Below are 14,300 nucleotides of genomic sequence, written 5' to 3'. Positions count from 1 at the left end.
ACGCCATTTGCACACACTGTATATAGACTATTTTTTTCCTATTGTGTTATTGACTGTATGCTTGTTTATTCCATGTGTAACTCTGTGTTGTTGTGTGTGTCGCACTGCTTTGCTATATGTTGGCCAGGCTGCAGTTGTAAATGAGAACTTGTTCTCAACTAGCTTACCTGGTTAAATAAAGGTGAAATAAAAAAATCCAAAAGTTATTATATCTGTGACATGGACTTATGTTAGCTTTTTCAAAAGCAGCGATGACGTTCATAGTAGTCAAACCTACAGAATAAACCAACAGACCACTTCAACTACAATAACATTCTCAGTAACAATTACATACTGTGCATCATATATACAAAAGTATGTGGACACCTCTTCAAATTAGTGAATTTGGCTATTTCAGCCACACCTATGACTGACAGGTATATAGAATTGAGCACACAGTCATGCAATCTCCATACACGAACATTGGCTGTAGAATGTCCTTACTGAAGAGCTCCGTGACTTAAAGGGGCGCCATCATAGGATGCCACAAACAACAGGTCAGTTTCTCAAATGTCTGCCCTGCTAGAGCTGTCCTAGTCAACTATAAGTGCTGTTATTGTGAAGTGGAAATGTTTAGGAGCAACAAGTGGTAGGCCACACAAGCTCACATAACAGGACCGCCGAGTACTGAAGAGCCTAGCAGGTAAAAATCGTCTGTCCTCGGTTGCAACACTCCAAACTGCCTCTGGAAGCCACATCAGCACAAGAACTGTTTGTCGGGAGCTTATTGAAATGGGTTTCCATGGCCGAGCAGCTGCACACAAGCCTATGAATGGAAACGAACACTATTATTCCAATGAGCTCCGCCCCAACAAAATTTGGTCCATGCAGATCAGATCCAAATCTGAACTAATGATAGACGTCTACGCTATGTTTCACAAATTTGAACATCACAGTACAGTGCCTGACAGTTTAGGAGAGTGGAGTACAATGCAGTACGGTATGGTACGGTACGGTATAGGACAGTAGAGTTTTATTCAGTAAAGTACAGTATGGTTTGGTACAGTATAGGACAGTAGAGTTTTATTCAGTAAAGTACAGTATGGTTTGGTACGGTATAGGACAGTAGAGTTTTATTCAGTGAAGTACAGTATGGTATGGTAGAGTATAGGACAGTAGAGTTTTATTCAGTATAGTACAGTACGGCATGGTACGGTATAGGACAGTAGGGTTATACTCAATATAGTACAGTTTAGTTCAGCAGAGTATACATTAGAGTATAGTAGAGTACAATAGTACTCTATATTTGACTTTTCTTTTATTTACTGTACTCTAATGTGTTCTGGTGTATTGTACTGTACTGTACTTTTTTTACTGTACAGTACTGTACTGTGCTGTCAACTTGTGAAACATACGGGTAACTGCCAAAATAATGGAAAAACTTGAGTAAATGAGGAATACAAAGCATATTGCAAGTAGGTGCTTCATGCAGGTGTGGTTCCTGAGTTAATTAAGCAATTAACATCCCATCATGCTTAGGATCATGTATAAAAATGCTGAACAGGCCATTCTGTTGGCCATTATTTTTGCTACCGTGGCTATGCCCTCATAGGATGACAATGCTCCATCCACAGGGCACGAGTGGTCACTGAATGGTTTGATAAGCATGAAAATTATGTAAACCATATGCCATCTCAATCACCATATCTCAACCCAATTGAACACTTGAGATTCTTGAGAGGCACATGAGACAACCTTTTTCCACCAATAAAACCAAATTATGGAATTTATTGTGGAAGAATGGTGTCACATCCTTCCAATAGAGCTCCAGACACAGAATAGGGACCAAATTTCACTTGCTCGTTTGGGCAGCCACAAAGCACAAAAATGTAATCTCTGGTTAAAGATTGAGTTTTGACATCCATTTGTATACTCGATAACTCGATAACTCATGCCCTTCACGATTGTAGAATCTATGCCAAGGTACATTGAAGCTGTCATGGCTCATGGTGGTCCAACGCTCTATTAAGACACTTTATGTTAGTGTATCCTTTATTTTGGCAATTACCTGTAGATGTCTATGTTTGGTTCAGATTTGGTCCGGTACTCTTGAAGTCACCCTTGGAGTTTCGTCAGCAACACATGACGACGAGTTGGTAAGTGCCCAAAATCTGTCCATGTTAGAGATGCACTCCAGGAATTTAAACGCAACAAATTCGGAACATATAGTACGAAATGGATTCGTAACATATACGAATAAAAAATATAAATAATCATTGTAATTTTTGCAGGATGTAACATAGCATACGAAATTGATGACGTAGTACACCATTTAATGACATAGTACATAAAACGTGGGGACTGCTTTTGCCTGCTTTGCTTTTGCATGTGTTTCCTCCACGTACTCGTCCTGAAGTGTGTGTCACCATTCCGGTACAATTTGTGCCGGCCCTACGCACCAGGTCTCCAGTGTGCCTCCACAGCCCAGTATGTCCTGCGCCAGCTCCCCGCATTCGCTGTGCGAAGTGTGTCATCGTTCCGGCACCATCTGTGCCAGCTCTATGCACCAGGTCTCCAGTGCGCCTTCCCAGTCCGGTACGTCCTGTGCCTGCTCCTCGCACTCTCCCTGAAGTGTGTGTCCCCAGTCCGGTACATCCTGTGCCTGCTCCTCGCTCTCGCCTTGAGGTGCGTGTCACCAGTCTGGTACCACCAGTGCCGGCCCCACGCACCAGGCTTCCTGCGACGATCCCCAGTCCAGAGCTTCCGGCGACAGTTCCCAGTCCAGAGCTTCCAGCGACGGTTCCCAGTCCGGGACCTCCTGAGACGGTCCCGAGAACGGAACCTCCAGAGACGGTCCCCAGTCCGGAACCTCCTGCGACGGTCCACAGTCCGGAATCTCCTGCAACGGTCCAAAACTTCCAGCTCCATGGCCGGAGCCTTCCCCTGCGTTGATTCCTAGTCCGAGCACGACGTCCAGTCCAGCTCCATGGCAGGAGCTCTTCTCTGCGCCGATGCTCAGTCCAGGCATGGCATCCAGTCCCACTCCATGGCTGGACCCGGGTTCTGGGCGGGGCCAAAGACCCGCACCGGAGCCGCCACCGACGCTAGACGCCCACCCGGTCCCTCCCCTATTGAGTCAGATTTTGAGGCCAGAGTCCGCACCTTTGTGGGGGGGGGGTGTACTGTCATGCCCTGACCATAGAGAGCCTTTTTTATTCTCTATTTTGGTTAGGTCGGGATGTGACTGGGGTGGGTGATCTAGTGTGAATATATCTATGTTGGCCCGGTATGGTTCCCAATCAGAGGCAGCTGTTTATCTTTGTCTCTGATTGGGGATCATATTTAGGCAGCCATTTCCCCATTGTGCTTTGTGGGATCTTGTTGTCTGTGTATTTGCCTGTTGAGCACTGCTTGAGCTTCACGTATCGTTTATTCTTCTTTGTTATTTTTGTGAGTTTCATTTTGATTAAACATGTGGACCTCTAAGTACGCTGCACCTTGGTCCGTTATTTCATTAGACGATCGTGACAATACCCCATAATGACAAAGCGAAAACATTTTAGAAATGCGTGCAAATGTATTCAAAATAAAAACTGAAATACCTTATTTACATAAGTATTCAGACCCTTTGCTATGAGACTCAAAATTGAGCCCAGGTGCATCCTGTTTCCATTGAACATCCTTGAGATGTTTCTACAGCTTGATTGGAGTCCACCTGTGGTAAATTCAATTGATTGGAAATGATTTGGAAAGGCACACACCTGTCTATAAGGTCTCACAGTTGACAGTGCATGTCAGAGCAAAAACTAAGCCATGAGGTAAAAGGAATAATCCGTAGATCTCTGAGACAAGATTGTGTCGAGGCACAGATCTGGGGAAAGGTACCAAAAGATGTCTGCAGCATTGAAGGTCCCCAATAACACAGTGGCCTCCATCATTCTTAAATTAAAGACGTTTGTGACCACCAAGACTCTTCCTAGAGCTGGCCGTCCAGGCAAACTGAGCAATCAGTGGGAGAAGGGCCTTGGTCAGGGAGGTGACCAAGAACCTGATGGTCACAATACTTATTTTCCACCATATTTTGCAAATAAATTCATTAAACATCTTACAATGTGATTTTCTGGATTTTTTTTCTCATTTTGTCTGTCATAGTTGAAGTGTACCTATGATGAAAATTACAGGCCTCTCTCATCTTTTTAAGTGGGAGAACTTGCAAAATTGGCGGCTGACTAAATACTTTTTTGCCCCACTGTATCTGATATATTTATAAATATATATATATATATATATATTTGTGCCAAATATTAAGTTCTGCTTTTCTGATGTATCAAATACTTATGTCATGCAATAAAATGCAAATTAATTACTTAAAAATCATACAATGGGATTTTCTAGATTTTTATTTTAGATTCTGTCTCTAACAGTTGAAGTGTACCTATGATACAAATTACAGACCTCTACGTGCTTTGTAAGTAGGAAAACCTGCAAAATCGGCAGTGTATCAAATACTTGTTCTCCCCACTGTATATATATTTATATATATTTATATATATATATTGAACAGGATTGTGTATTAGTAATGGATAGATAAATGCTGCAAGAGTGCTCGCACGTGCACTGCTTTAAAGCAACGATATTCGAGTGATAGGCTGTTTAAAAAAAAGTATCTTTAAAATTAAACAAATAATGTGACCCCCAAAAGCCAGATGGAGATGTGTAAATTAGAGGCGCATTCGGTCCTTATATTACTGTAGCATAGGCTATGCTGCAGAAAATGTAGGCCCACCTGTCACAAGAAAAAAAGCTCCCATGATGAGATGATAGGTCAACATGCATTGTTAACTGCGGTCCATACTGAGATGGGCAGTCTGTTCCCACCCTGAGCATTGATGATTGATCATGCAGAGAGTAGAGAGAAAGCCTTAGAGAATCCAGATTGAGACATTGCATATAATTTAACAGTTAAATTTCACGTCATGCTGTTCATATAAATAATTTATTATAATTTACCGGTCTCTCTAAGTGATTTTACCCAGGAAAAATCGGTAATTCTTGGTAAATCTCCATAACCGGTTTCCCGCCTTTCAACCCTAGTCTGGATAGGTATTTTAAGTATCAGCTAACCACATCATATGTTATAGCAATCTGGTGCCCAACGGTACAGTCGAATGACGTGGCATGCAACCATTGGTTGATGCATGCAATGTCTGAGCAGAGGAACGTAACCTTCATATCGAGTATGATAGGGCCGAGGGGCTTGTTTGGGATTCATCGCGATAGTTTCCACTTAGAGGGGTTGAGGCTTCGTTTGCCTCTTAGTATATTTTCTAGCATGTCTCCCCTCAGGATTTAACCGAGCATCTGACACAATTTCGCAAGATTCTAGTTCTGGGTTTCGGAGATTGTTCTTACGATCTCACTCAAATGAATGTTTATATGAAACTAAGGTTTGTTAGTTTGTTCATGTTTATTTTGGGGAATGCAGTTTATTTCAAGAGGGAACGAACCCCTGTAATGACAGATAGTGCAAATAGTTGATTAATTGACCTGGTCATGTACAGTAAATTACTTGAGTGTGTGTGTGTCACCTTTTGTATGTCAGGTGCAGTGATAATTGGAACGACATGCGGTGAACCCTGCAGTGATGACGCCCTCTCAGATGTGGTGAGGTTTAGTCATCTACTCTTGGGCTTTGTGTGTCTCTTTACATCTATATGTTTACATGTCTATCTCTCTCTGTGTCTTTATCTATCAAGCTGTTTGACGGAAAGTCTGACAAGGGTCGTTCCACCAATTAGGTGCCTTTTTAACTTTTTACACTCGTGGGAATTGGCATATATGGATAGGGCTCAATTGAAATGTTTCTGACAGAAGAAATATGATAATATGTATAAGCATGGTAGCATTTGAAAGGGAACGGTTTTAAACCAAAGTTGAGGACACAACATTTCACCTGGGACACAAAATTACACTGTTCATTTTATGTGCATTTGACATTTACTGTACTTTTCACCGCATTAGCTAATAACAACATCTGACAATACTCTGGATACATTCAGTAACATGATACGAATATGCCTGGAAAATGTGGGGTAGGTGCGACATAAGACCAAAAAAGTTACACGGGTTTGAGTGAGAGGACTAACTGGTGTCTCCAAGTGGCCACACACACCTCTCCAAAGTGTGCACAGTTCCTAAACTATTTCAAAGCACTTTTCTGACTTAAAGAAGAGTCTTCAACGATAAGGTGCTTTTGGGCTCTTCTAGCTGTGCTGTTGAGGAACTAGAGGAAGCACACTTGTAGTTGTTTTGTTGGGAACACAACCCTGCGTCCCTGCCATCACACAGTTACTGTTGTTGTTTACGTAATCCAAAAACGGCCCATTATAAATCGCAATCTGGGTCAGGTAGGCATAATTTGAAAGCTTGTTCTATTGCCTACATGACTAGCTAAATTATAAAATAGGATCATACGGGGCAATTAAAAAAACAGATTATTTTGGTGCGTTTAGAAAGGAGTCATGAGTGCATTCAGGTTATGACACTATGTCATCTTGTAACTGTACATGTAACATAGTGATCATAAATGTTGACACTGTATATGACCTGATTTTTATGATATGGAAACGTGAAGTGCACATTTGGACTCATGGGTGTTTGGCTTGCTTGTATAACTTCAAATGGATGTTTATTATAATCCTCAAGGTTTCATCTTTCAAAATACATAGAGTCCTTTTAATTGACAGCATTTCCCTGATTCAGACTACAAAAGAATTGCAAAAGTTGACCAATTAGTCGGAGGGATTGGGGCAAACATCTTGTCGCGTGCTGTGCCCAAATTCAGAACGGCTGTCAGTCAAAACCCAAGAATACTGTGAATGAAGCGTAGAGCCTGAGCTCTGACGTCATGTATAGCATGTTACTGTACAGCCACTGCGTTCCAATTTAGGAGCTTACCAGTTCCCAAATCTTCCATTTTCAACCTGTACGAGTGTAAAGGGCTACGTAGTGGAACTTTATTTATTTTATTTTACCAATTTTTTTACTTTCTGTTATAAAAAGCACATGTTCAACTTCTTGAAAAACACATTTTTCCATCACAAGAGATTAAATAAAAAAATAACTATAGTAAGTGCCTAATAAGTATAACGGGGTTGACCATAACAGGATTGACAACTTTATCTTAAATCAGCCATAAATCCCCTTGTAACATGGGGAATGGAACCTTGTTGTGTGCAGCCGGGAGGAACTTTTTAATCCAAGTTTCACAAAAAAAGTTGTTGAAACATTTTTATCCCATCTAAATAACTAGGGCTTTAGAATGATGGTGAAAACTTGGTGAAGTGTTTGGGTTATTTGAGTTAAAATCTTCATAGAAGTCACAGAGAGATGTCAAAATGCAGAATATGGGCTCTTTAGTAAGTCTAATTATATAAAAAAATCTGATTTATTGAATATTCAATGTGGTCTATATTAAAGGCATTTCATTTTATATAACAGGATGTTTTTATTAAATATTTGCACACAATTTCTTCTTAAAATATCCAAGGGATGCAAAAGGCACTCATTTCGTGGAACGACCCACAATCAATTGCAGTAACTCAGCAATTATGAATGTATTCTGTTCTGCACGAGTTTGACAATACACGTGTGTGTATTTACAAGGCCCAATAACCTCTGTTGAAGAGATATCATAAACAGTTTGCCTGTCATTGTGTACTCACACTACAACAAAGCTAACTGACGGCGCCTTGTCCTTCCCTTGCTGATGAGCAGTTGCATGTTGGAGCTCTATGCCTGTAAACTGTTGTCATTGTGCGTTTCGCTCTCTCCCTCAGGTCGTAGGCCTGGGAGTTGGGTATGTCAAACTGGGAGGTCTGAGTCGTGGAGAGCGGCTGACTAAATACAACCGTCTGATTTCTATAGAGGAAGAATTGGCCCAGCAGGGAATACTGGGTATGGCTTTTTCTTCTCTTGTCTTTTCAGCCGGTAGAAAGAGGAGGCTAGACAAAGCTATGGGGAGGAGAGGCAGTAATGGGTTGGCTGGTGAGAACACATCTCTAACTGCCCGTGAAAGGAAACTGTGTGTCAGGAATCATGAAGGGGGGGAGGAGCTGGCAAAAAAAAAATCTACCTTGGTTCTGTTAATTGGCTACATAATTATGCCCCCCCCCCCAAGGGACAGGGACATTGGACAATTGCTGAAAAGCGAGTTCATCTTTGTATAAAATAAAGAATTAACTTGTGCACCAATTGCATATACAGGACTCTTGTATACTGTTTGGTTCTGGCTCTGTGGAATATATATTTTTAGTACTGTCAAAGCAGTAGAAAACATCACAGCCCTAGAATAGAGGGGCCTGGAGCAAGGAGGGGCATGTTCAATGTACACAGACCTCTACAGAACTTGTTCAATAGGCTGTCATACAGGGGCTAGTTTCTCTTTGGCCTTTTTAAAGTCTTTGTTGTCCATTCAACTTATTCCACTTTTTTCCCTGTCTGCAGATTCAAGAAAACAACACACATCCCCTCTCTTTGTTGGAGAAACGGAGGAGCAGCCATCTACATAATATAAAGGATTGAACAAAAACCATAATGTTTTTATTCCAAATTACATTTTCTATTTATGTTCACATCAATATAATGTAAATACAGGACTTAAAATGAATAGCTCATACAATCTATTTAAATGATACATCATTACATTTTTTAATGGATTTACCAGCCTTCACTTCACTGGGTTTCACTCTAACGAAATGAAGTCTTGGTCTGTATTTTACCCTAGCAACAAAACTGAATTGATCAAAATACTTTTGCATGAACTGAAAATGATATTTAAACATATTTTAAAAATCCAAAGAATATATATATATGTTTAATCTAATTCAATGTAAGGCACTATGCTGTGGTCATCATTATATTGAATAAACCTGTCCATATAATAACCATAAATTTTGGTGTGGTTTATGAATATTTTTCCATTATTAATATAATGCAGTGTGGACAACAGACAGGCTTTGTATTCTGAGGTCTTCTTTCCTTCAGCAGAGAGCGGACTGTAGCATTGACAGATGCAGGTCTGTTGTATGAAGATACATAGATAGAAAGGCATATACAAACACAAATATAAACACAAGTGTTTGTCCCATGTTTCATGAACTGAAATAAAATATCCCAGACATTTTCCATATGCACAAAAACCTTATTTCTCTCAGATTTTGTGTACACATTTTTTTACATCCCTGTTAGTGAGCATTTCTCATTTGCCGAGATAATCCATACACCTGACAGGTGTGGCATATCAGAAGCTGACTAAACAGCATGATCATTACACAGGTGGACATTGTGGTGGGGACAATAAAAGGCCACTCTAAAATGTGCAGTTTGGTCACGTAATGCTATTCCACAGATGTCTCAAGTTTTGGGGCAGAGTGCAATTGGCATGCTGACTGCAAGAATGTCCACTAGAGCTGTTGCCAATTAATTTAATGTTAATTTCTCTACCATTTGCCATCTCCAACGTCAATTTAGATAATTTGGCAGTATGGGGTGGGGTTATGGTTTATCAATGCCAATTTGAATGCACATTTTTTTAAAGGTTTATGTGACCAACGTCTGTATTCCCAAGTCATGTGAAATCCATAGATTTGGGCCTAATGAATTTATTTAAATTGACTGATTTCCTCATATGAACTGTAACTCTGTAATTTTGAAATTGTTGCATGTTGTGCTTATAGTTTTGGCTCAGTATAGATGAGACACTGAGCAAGACCAAGGATTTCAACACTTAACAGCCCAGTGCAGGCACTATATCATATTGTACAACAGCTGATGAAATGAATTCTGTAAATGTGTGATCAGTGTTAATTCCTGATAGTTTCTGATTGAAAATACAATCTCCACAGGACTTTCCAATCAACAGGTTTGGATAGGTGGGATTTTTCGGCTTTCCATGGTGCCAATACCATACGGTAAATTGGTTAATAGACCCATAAAGAGAGTTCCAAACAGCTAATTGTCAGTTTTCCCCTCCCCACTCCCAGACAGTCCTAGCTAAATTCTTGCTTGAGAAATATTTTTTTTTGCTAAAAAGATACTTTTGCACATTTTAATGGAAATCTATTACAATAAGGTTACCCAATTGTTACCGAGGAATGATTTAATATTGAGATTTAAATGAGCTGCATTGGGCATTTAAGCGTAAAGCAGGTGGACCCCGAGTAGAAATCCTGGAAGTAGGAGTACTGGAATAGTTTGATGCTGACAGAAAAATATTTTACATTAGTTGTACTCACAATTACTCAATGTGTTTATGTAACATGTTAGTGCTGATATAGGCTGTTATAGAGGAAACATATTTTTAAGCAATATTGAGAGGATGCTGACTACCAAGTAAAGCCAACACATTGAGAAAGGGCCCCTTCATAATTTGTCATATTCTCATCTGACCCCACAATACAGTTTCTAGAGGAAATGAAGTCCATTTTAAAGACAAAACCACCGGTCTAAACAGTTGTGGCATCCCCTGCGCCAGTGTAACAGTTGGGGCAGTTGTTCCAGTGGGAAGCAGAGTTCAAAGCTGCTTTGGGCACCAATAGACAGGGAGAACCAGCACACAACTGTGTTGGAGCACTTATGGCCTGCATCAATGAGCCTGTCAAGGGAGTTTTCCTTCATTCATGCCTCTTTTCAACTCGAAAGACAACGTTGATTTAGCGACATGATCCATGAATTACTGTATTTCACCTATCAACTTACTTGATTTATGATTTAGGATGTTTTTTTCCATAATTCAATTAATAATTTTCTTTAACTTAGAACGATAGGTCTACGTAAGCTGTAGCTGCACATGGCACAAAGCACAATTACTCCTATTATCAAGCATACCTGTGTAATTACAACAGTTTAGCGTGAGTAAAATTGCATTTAAATTGAAATATCAACTTTAAAAAAAGATTAAGTATCATAATAGACTGGATTTCACTTGGTCTCAAAGTGCTTAGCTCAGCATTGCTTCATCTACTTTGGTATGTATGAAGTAGAAATTGTTGCGAAACATTTGGGAATATTCTGTGTGTTCATACAGCCATCTACTGAACCTCCAAACAAACCAAGGAAGGAGAGAAAGAAAGAGATAGGGAGCACACGGGATATTTACAGACATCCTCTAATCAATGAGTGTGGTTAGCCAGACAAAGCAGTCCTGTACATTGGCCCTGAGCAGCCATGGCTCCCTACCAGGCAATTACTCTGTTTGGAAAATAAATGAAATGACTGACAAAATAGGCTAAATTAAGTGTTTCCTAAACACACTAAAAAGGGGATTCCTAAATGCCAATCCCTCTGGGGGGGAACAACAAAACGTTGCATTGTAATAGCGGATGGCAACAGAAATTGAGAGCGGTAAAAGATGGCTCTCACCAAAATAGAAAAAAGGGACACAGCATGGCTCTGGTTAATTACATGGCTGGCCTAATCGGTAGAATATTTACTGCTTGTCAATCAATGTCAGACTGCAGGTCACTGAAAAGGAAGCAGGGAAAGGTATTGACGAGGTCATCGACTCTGAACTGTTGAGCTGTCCACGGGCTGAAAACAACAGCTCCAAGGGGAGCAAGTATCTGTTACGACAAATGAGTGAGGAGGTGTGGAGTCAGGCGCAGAGAGCAAAAGATGTGGGGAAAAACACGCTTTAATGTCCAGGAAAAATAACATGAACAAAAGTAGGAAAACAAATGATCAGAAATAATAACGGACAGCGCGAAACCCAAAATACAAAACAAAATACACTCAACCACAGAACAGGCGAACAAGCCCGCACGAAACAGAAGCGGGCTGAACAAACTATATATAACCCCACCCTAACAACCAAACAAGAAACAGGTGATACCAATCAGACAAAACCAAAGGAACACAGAACAACGGATCGGTGATAGCTAGTAGACCAGCGACGACGACCGCCGAGCGCCACCCGAACAAGAAGGGGAGTCACCTTCGGTAATATTCGTGACAGTATCAGCTGGCCATAGTCGGTGATACTGTCGGTGACTTCTACAATTAACACTAAATAAATAAAAAAAACGCAACATTCAACAATTTCAAAGATTTTACTGAGTTACAGTTCATATAAGGAAATCACTCATTTTAAATAAATTGATTAGGACCTAATTGATGGATTTCATATAACTGGTGTGGCAGACCAGGGGGTTTAATCTAGATGTTTACACAGATCAGGCACAGACACAAGTGTGATACCTCAGTTTCAAGGGTGTTTATTTAAAATGATAAAGAAAAAGAAAAGAAACCGGTCTCCTCAAGGAGACCACTTCTGGGTTAACGCCTTCTGGGCTCTGGGGAATGCCGTCTCCCCTGGGATAGAACACCTAGCCCCTTGGTTCTAGCAGACTGTGTGGACGTCTATCTGGTAGCAACCTCTCGCTACCTCCAACCCTCCCGTGTGCTGCACTCCTGGCACCTTTATGGGCCCTGTATGTATGGCTGGAGAGCTTTCAGCCCCTTGATTACTCACCAGTCTCAATCAGCCTCAATTAGTCCTGGCCGGAGGAGCATGGTCTGTGACCAGGGTGAGTGGGTGCCCAACAGGTAATACTTAAGAGTATCTAGCGCCCACTTCACCGCTAGACACTCTCTTTACAATCAAGTACTTCTTTGCTCAGGTATCATCTTCCGGTTTTCGTACATGATGGGGTGTTCCTCCCCATCGTATACCTGGGACAGGATGGCCTCTAGTCCCGTGTCGCAGGCATCCGTCTGCACCAGCATCAGTACCTGGAAATGGTGTGTCACAAGGCTGGGAGCACAAGGCTTCCTTCAGGTGCCTGAACACAGCTTCGGCCGCATACGACCACTTCACTGTTTTCGGAAGGAATCGGCATGTATTGGTGCGGGGAACGGGCCAGTCACAAACCAACTGGACCTTCCTCTCCTGGGGCTTGACGTACCCTAGGTACTCCACATCCTCGAACCCCAGCTTGCATTTCTTGCCATTTGCTGTCAACCCGGCTTGCCTGAGTGTGTCCAGTTCCACCTGGACGCACTTAAAAAACTAACACCTTGTCACCCACATGGAACTCTCGGGGCCGGGTTGAGCCTTCTCCATATGTTCCCTTACTACTAGCCATATGGCTGTTATCCGCTCCCTCGTCGTCTCTGTGTTCCACCACGCTGCAAAAAGGGGTCGGCTGGGCTTCCCACACCTCCTTAGTGGCTACTTTGGAGAATCTCCAAAAGAAAATATATTTTATTATGTTTAACACTTTTTTGTTACTACATGATTCCATATGTGTTATTTCACAGTGTTGATGTCTTCACTATTATTCTACAATGTAGAAAATTGTACAAATAAAGAAAAACCCTATATATAAATTAATCAAGTGGTTGTACACATGTTCTATAGGCATTTTGACAGTTGACACACTTGGAAACAAGGAAATATTTTACACTTTTGAATCAGGATCACAGTGCAAATATTGTTCGAATCTCAGCCTGTGGCACCACCATTTTCTGCTGTAATATCTGTTATTACTAAAGAATTCTCTTTTTCTCTCTCTCTTTCCATCCCTCTCTTTCCATCCCTTTACTCTCTCTTTGTCTCGCTTTCTGTCTATCCAGCACGTAGAGCTGCTTACTCAAGCAGGGTCTGCTGCTCAATGACACTCATCTCATTGGGCATTATCTGAGTTAAGTCTTAGTTAACCTCATCTTCCTTCAACATGACAAAAAAATGGAGGGCCATAAGAAAACATGTCAGTTTGCACAATTCCGAGTCCTTGGTCCATGCAAAGTCCCCCTTTCCACGGCCCCCTCTGTCTGCTAGGCCATTGTTGAGGGGAAGTCTGCAGTTAAATAAAATTACAAAGTGACTTCCTCTTCCAACAATGTTGTAGCCTCATCTGTGTTTAGGGGCAGTCAGCTGAGGAATGAATGTACAGAGCCAATCGGTCTTAAGATGAAGTCTGAGCCCCTTGAGGACCCCGCAAGATAAATCTAACACAGGACACTTTATCCTCATATAGGCTTTGGGGGTAAGTTGCATGCATGTAAACAATATGGCAGAAAGAAAAGTCACTTACATTGAATTTCCTACACAATCCTAGGAGATTTCACCTTTCTTTCAGCTGTGCTCCAAGTGGAAATTGTGCCTTAGCAGCAAATGAGGCCCAAATCCTCAATTAATGCCCCACACAATGGTTACGGGACGTCACCCTAGCTCTCAAATTTCCCCCTCACTTCAAAAATAGTCCAACAAATGTGTACAGGTGAGGGGAAAAAAAAAAAAAAGCCACATTCTCATGGTCAAC

At 41.2% G+C, this 14,300-nt stretch overlaps 1 protein-coding gene across 2 annotated transcripts in view; it reads left to right on the top strand.

Moving 5' to 3' along the window:
* Positions 1-8,924, top strand: part of eno4 (enolase 4) — a 39,557-nt gene extending 30,633 nt beyond the window's left edge. Inside the window, exons 11-13 of one of the 2 annotated variants that reach the window (XM_064934347.1) lie at positions 5,582-5,643; positions 7,818-7,935; positions 8,485-8,924. In XM_064934347.1, the coding sequence (XP_064790419.1) occupies positions 5,582-5,643; positions 7,818-7,935; positions 8,485-8,549 (245 nt within the window). In that variant the 3' untranslated portion in view covers positions 8,550-8,924. Of the gene's footprint in view, positions 1-127; positions 196-5,581; positions 5,644-7,817; positions 7,936-8,484 lie in introns of those variants that run through there. The other variant, XM_064934348.1, reaches the window with a different exon arrangement.
* The last annotated feature ends 5,376 nt before the right edge of the window (positions 8,925-14,300 follow it).

Source organism: Oncorhynchus masou, chromosome 24 (assembly GCF_036934945.1).
Source record: "Oncorhynchus masou masou isolate Uvic2021 chromosome 24, UVic_Omas_1.1, whole genome shotgun sequence".
Classification (NCBI taxonomy): domain Eukaryota; kingdom Metazoa; phylum Chordata; class Actinopteri; order Salmoniformes; family Salmonidae; genus Oncorhynchus; species Oncorhynchus masou.
The sequence above is the reverse complement of the archived record's forward strand: the minus strand, read 5'-3'. Positions and strand labels throughout refer to the sequence as shown.